The sequence below is a fragment of the Taeniopygia guttata genome, chromosome 15, assembly GCF_048771995.1.
Source record: "Taeniopygia guttata chromosome 15, bTaeGut7.mat, whole genome shotgun sequence".
Lineage (NCBI taxonomy): Eukaryota > Metazoa > Chordata > Aves > Passeriformes > Estrildidae > Taeniopygia > Taeniopygia guttata.
In genome coordinates this window covers 12789895-12812224 of record NC_133040.1, presented here as the reverse complement: position 1 = coordinate 12812224, position 22330 = coordinate 12789895, and the positions used below count along the sequence as shown (strand labels likewise).

General features: G+C 46.3%; 1 protein-coding gene across 2 annotated transcripts in view; it reads right to left on the bottom strand.

Annotated features, from left to right (window-relative positions):
* Nucleotides 1-22330, bottom strand: part of TMEM132C (transmembrane protein 132C) — a 171508-nt gene that overhangs the window by 109323 nt on the left and 39855 nt on the right. For both annotated transcript variants that reach the window (XM_072936253.1, XM_032751330.3), the window contains exon 2: nucleotides 9811-10699. In XM_072936253.1, the coding sequence (XP_072792354.1) occupies nucleotides 9811-10699 (889 nt within the window). The remainder of the gene's footprint in view (nucleotides 1-9810; nucleotides 10700-22330) is intronic.

Sequence of the window (22330 nt, the reverse complement as noted above, 5' to 3'; positions counted from 1 at the left end):
ACTAAATTTGGGCCCGTTCCTAAGTGACAGGCTCCTACTGTGGGCTGCTGCTTCCTTTCCAGAGGAAGAATTTTCAATGCAATCAGAGCTTTTTCTGAGCCAGACAGAACCTCAAGCAGAAAAATATTTTTGTTGCTACCGGTGGTATCCGTCCAACCTGCAGAGACCAGGCACAGCGAGTGACTCAGTGACTCCAGCAATTTCCATCTCAGCACCTCGTTTTTAAAAAGCTGGAGTAAAGCTCACAGCCCTGAGTTAGCAGCCATGCAACCCATAGGAAAATTCAGTTTCCTCAAAACAGGATCCACAGATGTCCAATATGGCAAACAAGGAACCCTCAGGCTGGTCAGTAACAAGGTTTTTGCCTCAGTGATCACCTGTAGGGCTGAATTCTTCCCCAGCACACCTGGGATGAAAGAAAGACCAACATGACTTTATGGTCTGGTCTGTCAGACACACTTTTATCTGCAAAACCAAGTTGTGATTCATGACCCACACCTGTTTGTGAGTTCTGGTTAACAACTAATCAGGGAGGTTGAGGAAGCAAGCTCTACATTTTGGGAATGCCACACCTTCCCCTAAATGAGCCCGTGCTGTACAAAGTGCTCGCTCTCCTGGCACTTTGGAAAGGAAGGGTTACATCTCAGAGCCGAGCTTGTATGAAAAAGAGATTCTTTTAAGCAGCCTGACAGCTGAAAATGCAGAGGGCTGTGACTGAAGTGCTTCCCCCCATTTTTCTCCTCTCCCAAGACCCACGCTGTTTCTCAAGCCCTCCTCTCTCTGCTCTTGCTGATCTGAGCAGCAATATGAAAACCCAACACGGTGTCGTTGGAGATGATTAGGCTGTCAGTGCAAATTAACCCCCTGGCAGCTCTGCTAATACAGACGCTTTGTAACACACCAGGAACCAGGCAAACAAACAAAAAAAATTGCTGAATTTCCTTTTAACCCAGCCTCATCTCAACTATGAATTAATCAGCTCTGCTATGTATTCCAAGTGTGTAGAAATGCAAGTTGCTTCTCAAGAGAACACCACTCACAGCAGCACACCTGGGCAGGGTGGGACTTCCAGGAAACACCCCCAAGGGGTCCCAAAGGAGAAGGTAGAAAAACTAGGTAGTCAAACATCCTATAAATTACAGGAAAGCTCAGCATTGTGTAGAAATTAACTCCTAAGTGCAGAGCAGCACTTCCAAGACCCTTGTGCCGACTGTGGGAGTTTTAACTGTGAAGTGCCACAAGAACATATAAACAATGTGATTTCCTTGTGCCTGTGCTGTCATGAGTGAGGAGCAGCATTCTGCCAGAACAGAAACTTCAATCAATCTGACACTTTCTGTCTTAAATAACAAACCCCACAAGCAGCAATGAAACAACAATCCCATCAGATTTTACAGCTGTGCTAGCGCGGGTACCTGCTCTTGGATTACATCCCCCTCATCCTCACATCCCAAATCCCTGCGAGCTCTGAGCTGGGGCTGCTGCTGTCCCTCCCAGGATGACTCCAGCAAGTCACTCCTGCTTCTGCAGCTTCAACAGATGCATTAAGGTTTTAAAGGCTGCCTTTTTCTCAGGGATGCTCATTTCCATTCAGACCCACAGGCTCACACGCTTCCTTGCTTCCAGGGGCCCTGGGACCCAACAGCTTGGCAGCTAATCGCCCTGAGGGTTCCCAGGAGATGCCCTAACGCAGCAGATCACAGCCACTGAACATTCTCTTGATTCCACCCAGCTCCCAGCAGAGTGGGATTTCCCTCCTCACCCTGCCTGGGGAGCGCTGGGGTTTCACGCTGTGTGATCTTCTAACGAGCCACCACTGGCACTAATTAGGCAGGGAACCAAGGATTTAATTAATGCTTGTACAAGTGGCTAATAGTCTACAGAGGAATTAGATGGTGCCTTAACCCATCTCCAGGCAGCCTTGCAGGGCTTCAGAGCTGGGCAGAGAGGCTGCAGGCTCTGCAGCAGGACAGGGACAGGGGGGACCAGAACCTGGCACCAGCCTGGCACCAGCCAAGCTGGAGGGGATGGCACGGGCAGCGCCAGGCACAGGGGATCTGAACAGCACAAATTCCCAAACTCCAACAGGTTCTGCCAGGCTTTGAACAGCACAAATTCCCAAAGTCCAACAGGTTCTGTCAGGCTTTGAACAGCACAAATTCCCAAACTCCAGCAGGTTCTGCCAGGCTTTGAACAGCACAAATCCCAAACTCCAGCAGGTTCTGCCAGGAGCTAACACAGCTCTCGGCTCCAGCACGGGAGGCAGCACCAGCAGCCAGGAACTCTCTGATTTCCTTCTCTCCCATTCACAGCCAATCCCTACAACAGCCCTCAGCCACTTCTTCCACTTCTCCAATCAACACGTTAGGAAAAATTTTCAAACACACAAGCCTGAAGTGCAAAAGTCCAAATCCATTTCATATTATATATATATGTTTATATTTGTATTTACTTATATATTTACATATAGTTATATACATTTATTTATTTACAGTTATATATATTTATGTATATACATATATATAGTTATATATAGTAGTATATATATTTTTCTTTTAAATTGAAATGTTTATATCTAGTTCAGGTTTCTTTAAAGTTCCATGGAGATAGCCCAGGACCCAGCTCAGAGAATATATTTATAAATATACATATATTCACTATGTATATATTTATATATAGTGTATATCTATATACAACATTTATATATGTGTTTATTTATATGTAGTTATATGTATTTATATATAGGTGTATATAGTGCACACGTATTTATACATAGTAGTGTATATACACATTTATACATAAATATTTGTATGGAGGACAGAGGGTGTTGAGTTCCCTTCTTCTTCCTCTTTCTTTTTGGGTTTAGGTACTATCTTGTAATTGGGTAGAAAAATCGGCATTTAGGGGTCAGTAAGGAAAATAATTTAGGTGTCACTCCTTAATTGGGTAGGTTAGTTTTGATTAGACTTTAAAAGCCCTTGCAGCACGAGGTTGTTGGCCATTTTTGAGCTGTTTTCAGGCACACAAGGTCTGGGTGCAGACAGTGTGCTGAAGTTTTGATAAGGTAACAATAAACAGAAGCTGAAGACCGAAAAGGTCCAATGTGTGTCTGCTTCTCCTGCCCCAGAACTGCTCCAGGAGGGTCTCCCCGGCCAGGGGAGCCCCCGGGACTTGCCCAGCTCGGACCCACAGACTCACACCCTGCTGGCCCCAAAGCTGCTGCCCCAGCTCAGGGCTGCTCCATCAGCCACCGATCTCCACGGGGCACAGAATCAGCTGGCTAACACAAACCCATCGGGTATTCTCAGTGGTAATGAGTACATTTTGTTGGAGAATTGCTCAAAAGGTTGCTCAGGCACTGCAGTTTTTCAGAGGCATTTAAAGAGAGCCAGGGGAGAGTGCCTGTTTTCTCTTTTCTAGGTAGCTTCAATTTCAAGCTAATTATTAGTTCTGTCTAAAACTTTATTAAAGCAGACTCGTTGCTAGCACAGTGAGCCCTTCCCTCCCTTGCCTTGCTCTGGTGAGAAACACCTTTCTCAGATGTTTAAAGGACATCCTCCTCCCCAGCTTAGCAGCTCTGAGAACAAGTCATTAGTTTGGAGGGCCCAGCTGCCTCTGGTGTGACACCAATGTCCCTGAAAAGTGCCTGCTAAGGGCTAATGAAATTAAACTGGAGCACATGCCACTCTCTCAAAATAGCATTAACCAGTCCCCTTCTTTGAAGTAGTATTTTTTACATCACAAATGCTTTTTAAAGCTGCACTGGGAAATATTCCCCCTTTGGTGTGTCACTTCTCTAGTAAATGGTAATGAGGAGTGCTCCAGCAGACTGCCCCCATTGCTTACTGGAGCAGAACATCCAAGCTGATGGCACCACTGCTATGAATTTACTTGGGAGAAAGAAAGCTCAACAAAGCACTTGCAAGGTGCTGGTGTAGCTCAGCACTTGCTAAAACCAAAATCCCCCAGTGTAGTTCTCTTTCAATGACCTGCTCTGCTGTAAATGTGTGTAGCTGAATTGTTACTCATTATTCTACAGAAGGGAAAGTAAAACAAACAAACAAAAAATCAGTAAGATTTAAAGTTCCACAAGGCTGAACACCAGACAGTGAAGTACATAAACCTTCATCAATGAAATATATAAAACCCCTTCAAGGCATAATTCACACCTCTGGGCATTTTTCCAGAGCAACTCTGGACCAGAACCTGGCTATAGGGGCCCTACCAATGCCATGAAACAACTCAATTTTCCAATTAAAACACATCCTGAAATAATGAGACAACAAAACCAAGTCCAGGGGATCAAACTCCTCTCCCTTCAGATGTCACCTGAAATGCATTCATGCAGTGAAATGACTCTTAAATATTTAAGCAATGCAAAGCTGCATAGGACTTGTAAAATGTTTCCTTGCAATTCTTGCCGTTTGGAGATGGACACATACATCCAGAAGAGCATCCCACCAAACTCTCTTTTCATTTCACTCCAAGCTCTGCTGGTTTTAAATATGAATCAGTGTAAAAAAAACATCACCCTGCACCTCAGAGCTGAAAAACTGCATTCCATTTACCATGGAAAACAGATCCTTGGGATAATGCATCCCAAATTCTGGGTTAACACAAAATTTACAGTGATTCCAGCTCTGGTTTGTATGTTTTGATACCTTCAACTTCAGTTCATTACAATGTCACTCGTGTTTGCCATGATGCCACCACACTGCAGAGTGTCAGGAACTAATGAACCAACAATTAAGTACAGATTTCAGGGTAGTAAATGCTATTTTGTCATATGCTAAGATGAAAATGTCAGTATCTAAAAGCAAACAGGAACTGCTTGAAAATGTTAATATTTTTGGCTCTTTTTGGCACAGCCGAGGGCAGTGCCGAGCTCCTGGGAGAGGTTTACTCCCCGGGGAGGCTCAAACAGCTCTCTCATGCAGAACCGGCAGAGTTAGGATTGAAGATGCCCCTTTTTGTGACCAGTTCCTCCAAAATGTCTTTCTATACTGAGATTCCCAAGCACTTACACAGATGTTATGACCATAACAACCTTTTCTACCTCTGCTGCTGCTCATTACGTGCATCCTCCTCCAGGTCCTTCAGCTGTTGCCAGCACCACCCAACACAGCTCTGCTGTCAATACTCATTAGGCACTGAGATGTAAAAGCTGTCCCAGCTCGTGGGTTTAATAGCTTTCCTCACTGCATTTATCCTTATCCAATTTGTAGATTTATTATTACTCCTAATTATCCATCGTGTTGGGTAGATTCGTTTGCTGGACAAAGGCAGCACTGATTACAACCTACATCCCTCCAGGTGCAGCGAGCTGCCCTGCAAAATCTCTAATAAGAAGCCTAAAGGGAAGAAAAAAACACTCCTGCGTTACACCTCTTTTCTCTAATCAGGATGTAACAACTTCATCCCCTTTCTCTTGACTTATCCCGCTCAATAGCTGCTGTAAATCAGGTTATGTGCTGGCTCAGCACCTTGCAGCGTGACAGAAAGCACTCAGCACTGCCACCCCTTCTGCTTGGCCCCGTGCTGTGCAGAGCTCTGCCAAGTCCCCTGTGCCACCCCATGGCATGGGACACAGCTGGCAGGATCCTTTCGCTGTGCTGAGTACCTGGAGAAGCATTTTGAGCTGCAGAACAAATGCAGTGCACACAGGACAGCCTTGTCAGAGCTGCCCTGTGCCCCTCTCACCCCTCCCCAGTCTCCTCCTCAATTTGTGGCAGCTCTGGGAAGAACACAAGACCTCAATGATCTTCATTTTAAAAATTGCTGTGGTTTTTTTTATTTTATTTCATGTATTGATGCTTCTTTCTGTTCCTTCATACTTTACCAACTGCTAGAGGTAACAGTAATTTTCCTCACTGTACCATCAGCAGCAAGTGTAACTCACCTCTCTTTTGGGAGCCCAGAAATCCAGTGGTAGAAAAGCAGGGCAATATTTTCCTCCCCCTTCTCTATTCCTTCAGCTCTTTTATCAAGATTTTCCCATTTATATTATTGTTGATAACATAAGGCAAACCAGAAACCCATCCATGAGAGGAAATCCAAGTCCTGCAGTCAAAGGGCTGAATGGGTGATGCTGACCAGCTGTTTGCATTTCCTGTTTTGCAGGTAGAAAATGCCTGTAAAGACCTACCAGAGGTGACACAGCAGGACAGGAACAAGGCCTACAACCTCTCAGGATGGTTTGGACTGCTCCTACAGCTGTCCTGTGCTCCCTGGGTTCAAGAAAGGAGGAGCTGTGTTTATCCACATTAATGTACTACCCTGCACAACCCACCTCAGTCCCTGCCACACCAGTCATTCATCCTCCTGGGCTGATAAATGCACAGATACAGCACCAGCATTCTGAATTAAGGCACAATTTAAGGACATGGATAAATGTACAGATACAGTACCAGCATTCTGAATTAAGACACAATTTAAGGACATGGATAAATGTACAGATACAGTACCAGCATTCTGAATTAAGACCCAATTTAAGGACATGGATAAATTCACACATACAATACCAGGATTCTGAATTAAGACACAATTTAAGAACACTGATAAATTCATAAATACAATACCAGGATTCTGAATGAAGACACAATTCAAGGACAGGGGTAATTTCAGAGATACAGTACCAGGATTCTGAATGAAGACACAATTTAAGACCACACTTTCAAATGCTATGATTTGTGGCTATGAGGTCATTTAGACCAGTCTGTCCCTTTTGCCAGAGAAGATTTGTAGCTATTATTTCCCACCCCCCAAGCAATGCTCACATGCTGTTTGCTTCAGCTCTGCATGTTGCAATACCTCAATGAATAATATACAAGGAGCAGAAAATAAACAAGCCCACTGTGCCCGGGGATAATTTGTGGTGTGTTTTTCTTTAGGATGATTAAATGTGAGTGCATGTCATAGGATGTAGGGCTTGCTCTGCTGGGAGCCCAAGAGGAGGAGAGCACACAGCTCTCTCCAAGCAGGCAAATGGCCACGGAGAAGGTTAAAGGGGCCCCTGGGCAGGCCCAGCACTGGCACTGCCATTCCCTGGCTGCTCTGCTCTCTGGGCTCTCTTTGCAGACACAGACACTCCTCGGGTTCCTGGCTCATCCTCCACCCCTTCCACACCACGGGACTTGCACTGAAGACATCAAATTCCCACCACAGAATGGGAAACTCCACTTGGCTTTGCCAGCCTTTCACCAGCCCTCTGCTGATGCCCTCAGTGTGAGCTCTCATCTTTTCCAGATCTGCACTGCACTGCATTGGTGCGTGGCTCTGAACTCCATAGAAAGTGTCACAGCTCTGCTCCCAGCTCAGCACACACAACAATCCTTCTCCAGCCCAGAACAGCTCAGCACACAGAACAATCCTTTTCCAGCCCAGAACCAGCTCAGGCACACAGAACAATCCTTCTCCAGCCCAGAACCAGCTCAGCACACACAACAATCCTTTTCCAGCTCAGAACCAAGGACACCGCTGCAGCTTCAGCCCCAAAGTGTAAAACAACAGAGAATTGAGGAGAGCAAACTGGGAGGGTGGGACTGCACAACCTGGAGCTGGAATTGGACAATGAACCCCAATATGGAAATGGACCAAAACTTATAAAAGTGTGAAAACTCGTGACATGCCATCATCCTGGGTGGAGCCACAGCTGGGCTCTGGTGCTGCCCAAGGTGCATCCTTTGGAGGCCTTTCAATAAATCCCTATTTGATTAATTTAACTCTGTCCAGCCTCTGCTCCAGGTCCACCTCTCCAGGCATCAGTGCCACTGGAAGAACCTCTCCAAACAGAACAGAGTTCACAACTTGTGGGATGGTCCCACACAGCCTCTGCCAGCAGGGTCAGCTGTCCCACCCCCTGCACTGGCAGGAAAGCAGTAAAAACCTTTTATTTTTAATTCATTTCCTTTCCATGGAGCTCCTGTACACCCCAAGCAAATCTCCCATTTCGTGCCTTGGCAGCTGCACAGACCCACGAGCCCACCATGGCTGTGAGATTTCAAATCCATTACTGCTTTGGAACATCTCACACTCATTTTCTTGCCTTGGCTGTGGAGAGGAGGAGAACAGCGCTGATTTCCTGAGCAGGGCTGATTTCCAGAGGCAGACAGCCCTGCACTACACCTGAGGACAACAACCACCTGCCCATCCCCACTGGAAGGGAGAAAAAGCCACTTTAAAAAAAAAAAAAATCTTAGTTTTTCAGCCTCTTGTGCTCCTACATCTGGTTCAAAGTAATGTTAAGCAAAAATGCAAATCATCTTTCCACCAGAAGCGTTTTTCCAGCAAGAGAACACAGCCTGAGCTCTGCATTTGTGCTGGCACAGAACCACCAATACACCAACTTGTGTCAGACTGTGCATTCCAGATAAATGTTCCTAAAACTAAAGCAATCTTCTCTGTCCATAACAGCAAGTCACAGAGGCAACTACCAACACCCCACATTCCCACCTCTGTCTCCTGCACCTCTCAGCCAGACTCTTTTCTGAGCAAAGAAACACAGCCCCAGATTTCAACAGGCTTGTTTATCTTCAACTCCCTTTTCAGAAAAATAAAGGCAGTGACAAGGACCTTCAGAGAGTGATCCCCACTCCCGTTCACCCAACAAACACCCAGCTCACTGCCTCTGGATTTCTTCTTTCACCACTGCTGTGTTTGTTTCGTGCAAAAGTATTCTGTTTCTGCTACTTTGTGTAAAGGGATTTTCAATAGAAGGGAAGTAGCAACATCAGAAAACACTTCTAGCACAGAGGTTTCACTCAGTAAACAGGTGTCTGGGAGATTATCTCACCAATTTAACCAAAGCTGCAAACACCACAGCGGTTCTGGGATGACTAAAATCCCCCCTTTTTCAAATAAAAGCCTTTTATCTGCCAAGCGACACTTCCTGTTCTAAAGGCTATTCTCCTCGGTGGTTGTCAACTATGTATTAATCTAATTCATATAAGCCTTAGAAATAAATTCTTTCATGTGCGGAATCTTTCGGGAAACTGATTCCCTGAGGCTTTAGAGAGCAATTGTTGCTTATCACCGTGGAAATTTCCACTGAATTTAAAGCCTGGTAACAAGTTAAAAAAAGATACATCAAATTTTTCAGTGATTAACAAGTTTCCCAGTCTTTGTCATCCTCAAAGGATTTTCATCTGATCGGTAGGGAAACGGCTAAAAATGAAAATAAAAGGGAAGTGATCTGACCCAGTAAGGCAGTTCCTCTGTTCCCACTCCTGTCCAAAATAATGGCACTCACTTCTAACAGCCCCTTCCAGGCAGCAGCAATATCAAACACCTTGAGCTTTATTTAAAGGACAAATGTGCTGCCAAAGACAAACACTGCTTAACTGCAAGTGGATAGTTAAACCCTCCCTACAGAGCTCTCCTAACAAAACCACTCTGTGTGTGGGAGAGGCGAGCTCTGCCAGAACACTTACAGAAAAGCAGGTAATTGAAGTTTTTCTACATTCAAACTCCATGCCTGTGCAATAAAACCCTGATTTTAAAAGCACCATAAAGCAGAGGAGTTTTGTGATGCCTCGCCGTCTGTCACGGCGCAGAACGGCCCTGCTAAAGCAGCGGTTCTGTACCTTGCTGCACGCCACGGGCCTGTGATAAACAGCACAGCAGACACGTAAAAACCTCCCCGTGACGGGGCTTTCAATCCTCTTCGCAGCATGCAAAGAGGAAAATAAGATATTCCAGCAACTAGGAGCAACCTTCAGTGGGAATCAGCTTCAAGTCAGCTGAGATTCATCCAACATCCCCAACATCTCTGTGTGTCAGTGCATCAGAAACACGCCCGGCCAACCTCCTTACCTGAGAATGAACTGATCCACCGTGGAGTTGTTGGCAATGGTCACGTAAACATTCACAACCTCCCCTTGTTTGACAGGTTTGGAGGGCAGCCACACCACCACGTTGCTGTCCAGCCGGAGCTCGGTCAGCTGGGAGGCCTCCTGGCCACGGTAGAGGCTGACGGAGCCAATCCTCCGCAGGTGGGACACGCTTTCATCCACACCATCCTTCCCGGGCCGGATGGCGTTGCCCTTGCGGACATCCTCGGCCGTGCACTCGCCCTTCTCGTCCCCGGGCTGCACCGTGTAGTAGAGCTCCACGGGGCTGCCCTCCGGCTGCTCCATCTGCTTCTTGCGGCCCGTGAGCACGGCCGGAGGGCTGAACCAGGCGGGCAGCAGCTCCAGCTGCGCCACGCACAGCCCCAGGTCCCCGCCGAGGCGGCAGCTGCCGCGCACCTCGCGCGTCTCGCGGAAGGCGAACACGCGCAGGCAGGGCAGCCGCTCCGCGGGGCTGCGCTCGTCCCAGTCCCTGCCCACCACGTAGAACAGCACCTGCACCCGGGGCTTGCTCAGGTAGATCTTGGTGCTCAGGATGTAGGCCTGCAGCTTCCAGTTGTAAGTGAACGTGTTGGTGGATCCAAAAGAGCTGGAAGCCAGCAGGAGGTCCTGGGGCACGGCTTGCTCCACGGAGAAGGGGCCGTAGCTGGCGTTTAACATGGGTGGCCTCTTGGCTTTGTATGGGAAGAATGACTCCACCCTGGACTGCAAACTGGAGTTTCTCATCAAGTCCTGGTTGGCTTCTTTGAGGAAGAAGGATGTCTCGGCGTTGAAGAGCCGATAGCTCACAGGTAGGTACGTTGGTAGTGACGAAAATCGCTGATTATTGTCCAAGACCCCTCGACACTCTGTCACTAATAAAAGAAAAGGTGAGTTAGACAAAGTCTGCTTATGGACTCAAAGGGACACTTAGCACAACTTCAATGGAGCCACCTGGTAAGTTAGGGACGAGCATTATTCCATGCAAAGAACATTCACAGAGTAGCTACATGTTTAGATACAAGTAATTCTTTTCTGCATTACATTTGGAAAAGAAAATAAAATGCAGCATGTCAGGAGAGCCCAATGACTAACAACCCCAGGGCTGCTAGTCACCAGCCCTGCAGGACCAAAGGGAGCTTTTCTTCTAGGTGCAACGAAACTGCTTTTCCAAGGACTCTTCACTCTCTCGGTCACGTAACCTTGCTCTTGTGTCACTGTTTCTGGCACTACAGTCCGTATCTCTGCGGCAAAATACTGACAATTCCCTCAGTTCTTCAAATGCAGATGGGCATCACAACCCAGAAGTATTTCAAGTACTGATATGTAAGATGCACACAGAGAGAACCAGCATGTGCTGGCCAATTTCAAATTTCAGCTGAACATCAGATCCCTTTTGACCTAAATGTTTTCCTCTTAAGATTAACACCACATTGCTGAAAGGCAAAATGTACTGTCTAAATTAGGGTAGGTGACAGTGGAGAAGAACTCAAATACACATTGATTATGTCTTACAACCCCTCTCCTTAACTCCTGCTGAAGGCATTGGCCATAGGTACAAAAGGTAAACACACCTAGTGCTGGACTTCTGGAGTACTGAGAAAAGAGCTTGCCCTCAGTTCCAGGGTTCTCAGGGAACCCCACCAGAATCAGGATTTAAGGCTCTGTGTAGGCTCAGCTCTTTAAAGAATAAAGGTAACCACAAGGACAACACAGAATGCAGAGATTCATCTGGAACTCAGGAACCCCTGAGGATCCCAAAGCACCCCACAGAAACACCGTCTTACCACCTTCCTCACAAAGGGCAGCAGCCTGGGGGTGTCTGCAAGTCACATTTGCTGCCCTGGCATGTCTGGCTGCTAACGTGCTAATTATGCAGTCAAATTTAATTAAATGTTTTCAAGTAATGAATAAACAATCAATACCTGTCATGACACCAAATGGCTGCTGACAGACAACCCCACTGCAGTCCTGTGGAGTGTGCAATGCCAGAGTGCAGGGAAGGGAAGAGCTCTGGGAGGCAGGTGTGAGGTAATTAGGAAAAGAAGGAGACAAATGTAGAGGATGAGGAAATCAGAATTCTCACAGGACAGCAGCCATAAATTTGAAATAAGGAATTAAGATGTGTTCACTCATGTTTAATTCATGCACCACCATGGAACTGTTCTCATAACTGAGCAAACAGCCATGAATGGACAGAAATTTAAACAAAACAAAATGAAAAGGTGAAAAAAGGAAAAGAACCCGTGAATTACCAGCACAACACCCTCTCTGTCAGGCAGAATCACATCTAAAACATAAAATATCAGTTTAGCCCACTGTTACAGCCCTGCAAGGCTCCAATCCTTGGCACACGGTTTAATTCTGCTGGAAAAGATTTTACAAATGCCACCTCCTGAGCTGATTGATTTCCCTTACCTGAGCCTGTCAGGCTTCCACCAAAGTGCTCTAACACTGCTAAAAGGAATGCAGGGAACATCCACCTTGGACCACGGACCTTTCAAGGGAAGAGGAAAACCCAGAGATGCCCTTGGAGTTTCCTCTCGAAGCCCCTTCACCCACCCTGGATGAGCCTGCTGGGACCTGCCCACCTCTGCCAAAAGCAGCCACTGACACCCTCCGTAACAGATGCCAATGCTCTTTCCATTGAAACACCCGCTCTGCTGGACAAGAATCTCCTGGAGGCCACTTGGGCTACTGAATTGGACTTGGTGACCAACAAGAATTGCTTTCTTTGGCGTCTGCTCAGCCAGCAGCCCCGTGGTACCCGAGGCAGGGCTGTGCCTGGGGGAGCACAGGAACTCCTGGTGAGGGACGCACGGGTTGGTTGGAGCTCACGAGTTTTCTGAAGGGTTTCCACGACCAGGAATTCTCCAGACACGGCCCCGCTGCTCCTGAGGGAATCCCTGCCTTCGACAGAGCCACACAAATCAGAAATCATCTCAGCGGGCTGCAGAGACAAGTGAAGTCCTGTGATTTCAAAGGGTTGTTGGGCAGGATTGAAGCTTGAGACTTAGCAGCTGTTTTTGTGCAATTCCCAGGACTTTTGCTGCAGCACATTACCCTCAGACAGACAGTGGGCTCATTTCTGCAGGCACTTCATTTATCCTGGGTTAATCACATGCATGAGGTATGCAGGACTTGGCCCAATATTAAGAAAAGCAGTCATACAACTTCTGCCTTAAGAAGCTGAACACAAACAGCAAAACCCATGTGGCCAGACTGACAGCAGAAAGAAAAAAAGCTTCACTTTTTTTTTTATTGCAGTCTAAAGATTTCCACCCACTTTCATACCATACATAATGGACTCCTATACTTCTATACTGAAGACTGTACTTTAGACAATTTATTTAAGCACTTTAAACCTTTTACTGATCAAACTGGTAGTTTAAATTGTCCATTTTATTTTTAGAATACCAACACCATGCATCAGCAACTGCAGGCCATCACTTAAGGGATTTGTTCTATTCTCTTCATCTCTACCCAATAACTTCCACATCCTGGTATAATTAATTACCAGCATTTCCAGAGAACACTTTTGTATGCTTGATCAGCTCAGTTGCAAAGTTCTTTAATTTATCAGAGAATCTATTTAAACAAGACACCATGGGTTTTCCTGAGTTTCACACCACAAGTTATTATTTTAAACAACCATTAAGCGGGGTTTACTTTATCTACCCGAAAAAGTAATTTTTAAAAAGCAGCTCTGCCTGTCAGTGCTTTCAGGTGCTCTGGAATAGATTTTTGCATTTTAAAGTACTTTACACCCCTTTCCATCAGCCAACAGGAGTCACAGCTGCCCAGAGATGATGCCCTGCATGGAAGAGGTTAACAACCATCAAACAAAGCCAGTATTAGCCAAGAACAAAAGTGAAGGCTTACAAGTAATTATTTCTTCTTTGTAACAGCCTGCTGACTTTTTAATCCTTCTTCTGGCATCATATGCCTCTGCAGCACTTCATCTGAACCCAAGCAGGCATCTGCTAAGCACATCACTGGCTCCAGTGTGACAGAGCAGCTCAAATTCCTGCAACCCAGGGAGCTCATGGGATGGGAAACTGACTTCTGATCTCTATTATTCTTATTATTTCTTGGATTCCAGCATAGGAGGAATTTTCTTTGGGGGTAATTTCACATGGAGCTGGAGCCCCGGGCGCTGGATTCACTGGAACAGTCATAAAAGCTTAATATCTTGGAGTTGTTCTTTTATGAGGTTGGTTTGAAGTGACCTCCTTTTGGGCAGGGGATGAAGGGTTTAGCTCCTGGGTGGGAGATTAGTGGCCAATGGCCACGGATCTTCAGTGCTGATGCTGGATGAGCCCCTGAGCCTTCCAGGCAGACATCTGCCTGTGCCCTGAGCCAGAGCTCCTGGGCAGGGAAGTCAGCGAGGAGCAGAAGACATCTGCCCATGCAGAGGAGTGATGTGAGAACCTTCCCTGCACCTTGTCTGGCCCTCAGAGGCACATTTATAATTGTCCCTTGCAGGAGACAAGCCAGAGGAAAAGAGCTGAAGAGATTCCTGTGCCTGTGTGCTCTCCTGGAACCCCAGCACAGCTGGAGCTCCCACCAAGAATTCTGTAACTTTTAAGGCAGGATCTTCTCCCTCCTTTTTCCTACAGCTTTACCACTACCTCTCCTTCATTCCTGAACCTAGCTATCATTGAATGCTGCACCATACTGATTTTAATTTTTGTTCCACTTCCACGCCACCAGAGTTTTAAGAAACAAACCTCACCTAATATTATTTACAGCACCACCATCAGCTAAAATCCTGCAAATGCTGTAATAGGTCATCCCTGTTCCTTCCATGGACACCCATTCCCACCTGCCCCTGCACCCAGATGAGCACCTGACACAAACCATGCCCTCAAAAAATCCCCACCCTTAATTCTCTTCTGACTCCATCTTCCACAACAAACCTGTCCTGCTCCTGCAGAGCAAATCACATATTCCAGCTCAGCAGCTGCAGAACAGAATGAAACTGGGGAGGATTCACTTCAATCAGCACAAATGTTTCCTTCACCTCAAAAATGTCAACAGCTCTGTTTGCTGGTTCATTTTCCCTTAATTTTCTGTGCCAGCACCACATTCAGTCACACTTAGTGACTTCTCAGTGTATGAAATCTCTGCAGCAGTGTTCTGCTCAGAACTAGAGCTCAGCAAATACATTCACTTAGACCTCAGGATGACCTCAGCTGTACTCTCATCCCCTCCAAGTTCCCATTTCTTACCTTACAGAAATAAGAAATTTTGCTGATGGAAAGGCTGAGTGGAATCTTAAACCAAACAAGCTCAGATGCAGGATATGGAACAGATTTTGAACCGTGAGGTTGATAAAATACAGCAACAAAGGGAGCAAGGGCTCGTCCATGTCTTCACACCCAGACTGGATCCCCCTTACAGGCACGTTTTTCTCTGCACAAGTTACAGGGATAGCTGCAGATCACACTCCCTTCTGGCTTAAAAGCTGAATTCTGTGAGCACTCCAAAACATCAGCTGGTGGCAGGGCAGGTGCAGGAGCCACAGCTCCTCAGGGGTGCCCGTCAGAGCTGCTCCCACCCTCTGAGGGGTCACAGGGACCCCTGGACTAACTGCACACAGGCAATGTCAGTGTCAAATGCTTATGATGACCAATTGTGACACTAAAAATAAACCCTGCAAACAAATCTGGCAAAGAAATCCACAGAGCAAACATTTGAGGGAAACTGCAGACTATTATCAAATATTCTGTGAGCACCTGGTGAGGGAAATTTCATCAAACAAAATTAATGCTAACAAAATTATTTTAGCTGTTCTTCTTTGAATCCAGAGTTCCCTAAACTGAAGTCAAAGTCCAAGGATAGGTTTGTACCTGCAGGGCTTTGCAGATGAATCTGAAATGGGATATTCCTATTCACATACATGGCAGTCCAGAGGCTGGTAACCAACCAGACATATTTTAAGCCCAGATATAGGCACAGTCTTATTTAGCCTAGATCAGAGCTCAATTAAACCACATTGCAAAGAGTGTTGGGAGACATTATAATCAGTTATTGTGAACAATTTCCTATTTTATTTCAGTGGGAGAGATTAACTTCATTCATTCAGTATATTGTTAAATGAAAAACTGCAGTAATGTTCTATTAAAGAGACTTCTCTCCCATTTTGAGAGTATATCCTTAATGAATTTATCCTTTGCACATTACCACAGATCAAACCTTCACTAAAGTCCTACAGACAATCCTGGATTTAGTACAGAAGTGAACTTGCCCCATTCTTTGCCAGCAGAGGCAGAACAGTGACATTTCAGAGCTGTCAGAACATGACAAGCACTTAATAGAGGTACTCCAGCAACCTCTGCACTCCTTGAAAACACAAAAACAACAGGATGGTCACCAAAACGAAATGATGGGAACTCCAAGTGGATAAAAAAGTATTTCAAAGAGAGCATGGCTAGATGCTGGAGCCAGAATGAAAAGGGTGATCAGAATGCTTGCACTGCCCTGCAGCCCATCCAGAGCAGGGTCATTAACCACATGTAAAACTCCTTGGTTTAGTGCATCTATTAGAAGCCAGGATTAGACCTCTGCATTCTAAAGCCTTATCCAACATCTGTCAGGTTGTTCCATTTTCCTCAGGATTACCAACACAACAGACACGTGTATAAACCACAAATAGCTGCTTGTGAGGCACAGCCTTTTCACCAACAGGAAAGAGAAGCTTTCAAGTCTATTTTGGAAACACAGAACTCTCAGAAAACTGCACATCAGAAATGCGTTTCCAATATTTTAATAACAGCCTCCAATGGTTTTTGCAGTTCTGTACACACCACCCCCTTTGGCTGCAAAATACCAAGATATTCTTTTATTCCAGGTCTGTGTTCTCTCTGACCCTCTGTTCACAGAGCTGCATTAGTCAAAGACTGTCTGACATTCAGGGCTGAAATCTATAAATGGTTTTCTCAGACTGGCTGATGACCTTAAGAGTCTGTAAAACAACAGTGTACATGCAAAGGTCAGGGAAGATTTCCGGAATCGCTCCCCCTTCCCAGGGCTGCCATTCCCAATTGTCTCCAGTGCCGAGGCCATCTGACCTATTTCAGCCAGTTTGCTGCGTGGAATCAAAGATAAATACCTGAAACTCCAATTCCCACTAACGAAAGCTTTTGTTAAGAGAAAAGGGTTGGAAAACTTCTGCCTGAATACAAACACTATTTAGGTTTTGTGGCTGCAAATGTCAGTGTCCTGTGAGCAGCACACGGTGGGCAGAATGCCACCCGCTGGCCTTTCCCTGCAGCCCTGCTCTCCTCATCCTCAGAATCCACAGATTCTGCACCATCCATCGTGTCAGCACTGCCAGAGCAAAGCACAGAGCACTTCAGCCAGCCCTGTCTGATAGCTGGAGAGAAGAGCAGGATTTACGGACTGGAGTTTATTGCCAGCTCCATCAGAAACATATGGTAGCCACAGGAAACCTCTGCAGGCCAGGTTCTCTGGGGTGAAATCAGAGAAGCCATCGCTCAGTTTGATTGACTTGTGAGTCAAAAACACGCTGAGTTCATCACACAAAAAGCCACATAAAACACTGTCTGTCTGGGGGCTTTTCTGGTCTTCAAAGCAGGCAAAAGCAGCCCAGTGGCAGTGACAGAGTGGGGAAAGCAGACAGTGGGGTTGGTATTTGCTCCCTTCAGCAGTACCTTTCAGAGACCTGCACTGCCCATCTTCCATGGAAAACACACCGCTGAGAACCCTCATTTTCATGGCAGCTCAATTCTGTGAAAGACACTTCTCTGCAGGGGATGTAGCAAATTTAACCTTACAGGATGGCTCACCAAAGCCTCCACAACATTTTAAAGTTTGGCCAGAATGCCATAATGATTGAAATACATGAATATCACAGTTAGTCGGGTTTGGGTTTTTTTTTTTTTAAAGTTCTCAAGTGTAATAAAAATGGGAACATGCAAGATGTAAATTACAAACTTGAACAAGTTCTGGCCTTGGCAATGAATCAATTACTTGTCCTGCCTCTCCTTCTCCAGTTTTTAATAGCTCTGTGCTTTCCACTGCTGTTTAAGTCTCTGTCAGATGCTGATAGGCACTCACTGCTCTGTTTAGACACTGAATTGCTTTGCCCAGCTCCTTGTTTAAAGAGAGATTAGGCTCCTAGAGCCTCAATGGGGCAATTTGCTCAGCACTCTTGACTGCCATGAAAACCAACAAGAACCAAGAGTATCAAAGAGCTCAGAGCTGCACAGGATGAAGCTTTCAGCTGCAAAAGCATAGAAGGAGCATCCAGAGGACTCAATAAACGAATTACAATGTTCCTCCCCTCAGCATCCAGGAAGAAAATGAGAATTTTTGCTTGTAAATAGGTACTAATGAAAAATAAAGCCAGCCAGCAACATGAACAACAGGACTTTATCTCCCATTGCCCCACACTGAGACCCAGCATCACACAGGTACAAGGGAGATCTCTCAAAGAGCCAGGTGTAACCTGCAGTGAGCAATTCCAAGGCTGGAAAGGAAAAGGGGTTTCTTAGAACCAGACCTGAGCCAGGCTTTCCCTGGGGTCTGTAATGCACTTTTAGCACATTCCTAATGCCAGCTCCCTTCTCAGGGCTGGTATTGCCAGGGTCCTGTGCTCTGCTGGGAATAAATCCCTTCAGACCTCCCATCCCACCTCAGTAACTCAAGATCCAGCAGCTGCAATCACTTTTCCCCCTGTGCAGGCAGGAATTGGGGCAGTGACACTGAGCTGGGCACAGAGGGGAGCAGGGACAGTGGCACTGCGTGGGTGAAAGCACCAAGGTGAGGGCATGGAACAGCCTCACTGCTGATGGATGGAGCTTGGCACGCAAGGCAGCAAAAGCTGCCAAGATTACACTGCAGTCTGGCAGCTTCTCCGAGTGGGAACCAAAGCCTCAACCTCCGCTGCCTGGCGGCTGCTGGAATCTGCAAATTCGGTGTAAAACATCTAAATCACAGAGAAGAAAAGACCCTGGAAGTACTGACTCGGATCAGCATTAACTGTTGCAGAATTCCACTCTCAAGAAAGTTTCATCACTGGGTAAATCAATAAAGTTTCATAAAAGACAGGAAAATCATCATGTGCTATACCAGCAATGACCCAAAAGTATTTTTAATTGCTGCTTGAAAAAAAAAAAGTTTATTATTTATATGAAAATTTAAATCTAATTTAAGAGTAAAGCAGCCAATTATCCTCCTTACTTTCTCCTCTCCTTCATGGAAGAATTTGGAGCACCAACAGATGCAATGCATGCACATTTTTATACTTGCATGTATTAAACAGTTGCTTGTATGCAAACTGTGATTTAAACCATGCCAGAATATCTCACTATCCTGGCTACAGCCCTGCTAATCATCTCCATTTCAAAAATGCAATGAGGATTTATGAGAAGATTAATTGAGGAACGAGGCTGAGGGGGTGGGGGACAGCCCTGCCTGTTGGGGAAATGAACTCGGCATCACCTTTAACCTCCAAGTAATTCTTTGTCACAGAGCACAAAGCAACTCATCATTCCAGAAGAGCAGCAGGACAGAAACCAAGCGGAAATTTATCTGGTTAAACACCTTTTTTTCCCAGGGATTAATCCAAAGGGATGGCTGGAGCACTGGTGTTTGTGCTCCCAGCACCTCCAAGGGCTGTTTTTAAAGCAGCCTGGCTCTGCCAGGAGAGCAAAGGGGTGAGCAGCGACTCCCCAGCCCCCAAATTCTGTCTCTCAGGTGTCCTGTCCTGACCCAAAAGCTTTGTGGGGGCAGCCCAGCTCTCCCTGGCAGCCACAGCCCTGGCACTGAGGGGCAGAAGCAGGAGGGAAGGGGCTCATCAAGCCCCAGCCCTTCTGGCATCTCCTCCTCCCCACACCAGCACCATGAGTGGGGCCAGAAACGACAGGGAGAACAAAGTGCTGGTGGTGTTGGCAGTGAGAAGGGGAAAGGCAAAACTACAAAAGGAAAAATGAGATCCAGAAGAGGGAATCTTCCAGAGATCTGACAGAATGCTAAATCACAGTGAGAAAATGCAGCAGAAGAATGATGGACACGTGGTTTTAATTCTGTTTTTAAGGCAGAGAAGATGGTTGAGAAGTCGCTCTCTAACATCTTTTATTTGCTCTAATCTTTTATTTGCCTTGCTAAAACCTGCCCAGGAAGGGCCAAACCAAAACACTCCATCAGTGCCATCCCTGAGGAAAGTGTCTGGGAGAACACTTCTGGCAATTCCAGGTCTGGAATTAGGATGCAGAAGCCAATGAGACCAAGTTCTTCTTTCCAAGATGAAGATTATATAAAAGGAGCACATTCAGAAGCCAGAGATAAAGGCCTGCCTAGGATGAAGACAAGAACCTGGATCCAATTTATGTTCAAAGCAGAGCAACAGTCTGCAGCAACTTCAGGGAGGGCAGGAATGCCAGAGGCAAAGCTGGCTGTGCAGCTCTGAGGGCACAACAGGGTAATTCTGTATTTTCTGAGCGGGTGGAAAGCAGAATCCCACCTTCCTGTTGCTTCTCAAGTGTCCTTAAAGTCATTGGCAAAGACAAATGACAATGATGGATGCCAGTTTGTTATGCTGAGCGCCACAAAACTGCACAGAGCAAATGACTTGCACCATCTTTTGAAGAGGTTGAATGTGTTGTGCTCCTAAAGTGCTGCTGTGCTCAAGAATCACTGAGAGCTCCCAGCAAATCAATGCAATACAGCCCTGCTATACATTTTCTAAGCACTATTTTTATCCTTTCCCAATATAACTTCCAAACCTTCCTCCTCCCCCACGTCCCTGCCACAAATCCCTAATTCACACAGCTAAAAACACACAGTGCCTCCTGCCATTTTTCCAACATGTGCAGTCCTTAACAACAAATTTAATTTCTTCCTTTCTTTGAAGCTCATCCTCATTCAGCCTGGCTCCAAAGGGAAATTAATGAGGGCTCACTGAATATGTTTACATAAGATCTCCTCCAAATGTATGTTATTAAGCATTAGGAGTGTTTTTATCTGCCCTCTGAGGGATGGAGGGGCTGATGTGTCTGGCCAGAGATGTCTCAATACAATGTCTGCTGTCCCCTCACACGCTGCTGGGCTTTGCTGCCAGCAGCCACAGCAGCCCTGGTGGCAGAGCCTGGAGGAGGGGATGGGTGAAGCTGAATAAAAGCTGATTTCACCACTGGGCTCCACTGGCAGCGAGCTGCTGGCACACCACGGCACGCTCAGGGCTGGGGAGGCTGCAGGAGCTGGCTGTCCCCATTGTCACCTGGCTGTCCCCATTGTCACCTGGCTGTGACCCCGTGCCCAGGGCCAGGCAGGAGCTGTGACACTGCTGGGGTGACACAACCTCCCTGCCCACTGTGATCACACTGAGCCAAGGTGCTCATCCCCAGCAGCCTCTCTGCTGCAGGAATTCCATCTCTAAAGTGAATCGCAGCTCCTGGTGGGCTCCACAACCACGTCTTGCTCTGTGATATTCAACAGAGGCTTTGGAGTTAGGAAAAAAAAAATCTTTCTGCTTGTTCTTATTAATGTAAAAGGAATAATACAGTTCTTTGTGCAACAGCAACAGTGTGTACCACCACAAGGAAAGGTGCTGCATGCACAAGCACAGGTAAAACATGTATTTGTGCATACACCCACGAGCACAGCTCATTTCTGCAGGATAAACTGTAAATCCAAGTCCTGAACTGCCTCTCAGCCTGACTGGCCACATCTGAGCCAGGCAAAGACACCTGGCTGCAGTACAGCCTGTGCTCCAGCATGGCTATTGCATCTAGACAACAGGATTCCTGCAGTGATTAAAGCTGCCTGTGCTCCTGGGCAGGCAGGAACAAAGGAAACCCTTCTGCTGGAAGAGGGGTTCCAGAAAATTCAGGGCTCTCTCCACTCCTGCAGTTTAGTCTCCTTCATTAGCTAACAAAGCAATGACTCCAATTCATGACAAGAAAAGGAACCTGACCATCCTGACCAGCTTCCAAGGCCTCTCCTGCAGCTCCTCGTGGCTCCTTGTCTCCCCAGGTAACCCTTGCCAGCTAAGGCAGAGTGCTACAAAGCCATTACATCATCCACATTCAATAATCAAAACTTTCACAGGGATCATTTTTCCTTCAATAAAGAAATAAAAAGCTAATGCCATCCTGAATTCCCAAAGTACTGTATTAGCACTCTTGTCAGCTGCAGGGCTTTTGGACTGCTATAAATGTATTTTTCCCCCTTTGCAAGTCCATTTAAACCTGTCTGCATCTCAGTTTGCTGAAGCTGTTTAGCCAAGTATGAAGTCCATTCACAGCCAGCTGTAATGAACGTCACAGGCTGGAACCCAAGCAGGCAGTGGTGCCTGTTTGCTGGAGACTCATTCAAAAAACCAAAGAGAACAAGAGTAGTTTTAGAGATGCTGTAAATGCTGAGCTGCTTGCTCTGAAAACTAATGCAGAGTCTTGTTCTCTGTGCAGACAAGGCCTCCAAGTGAGGGGGTGTGGGAGGGAAGCCTTGTTTGCACCAGGCTCCTCTGAGCTAACAACTTA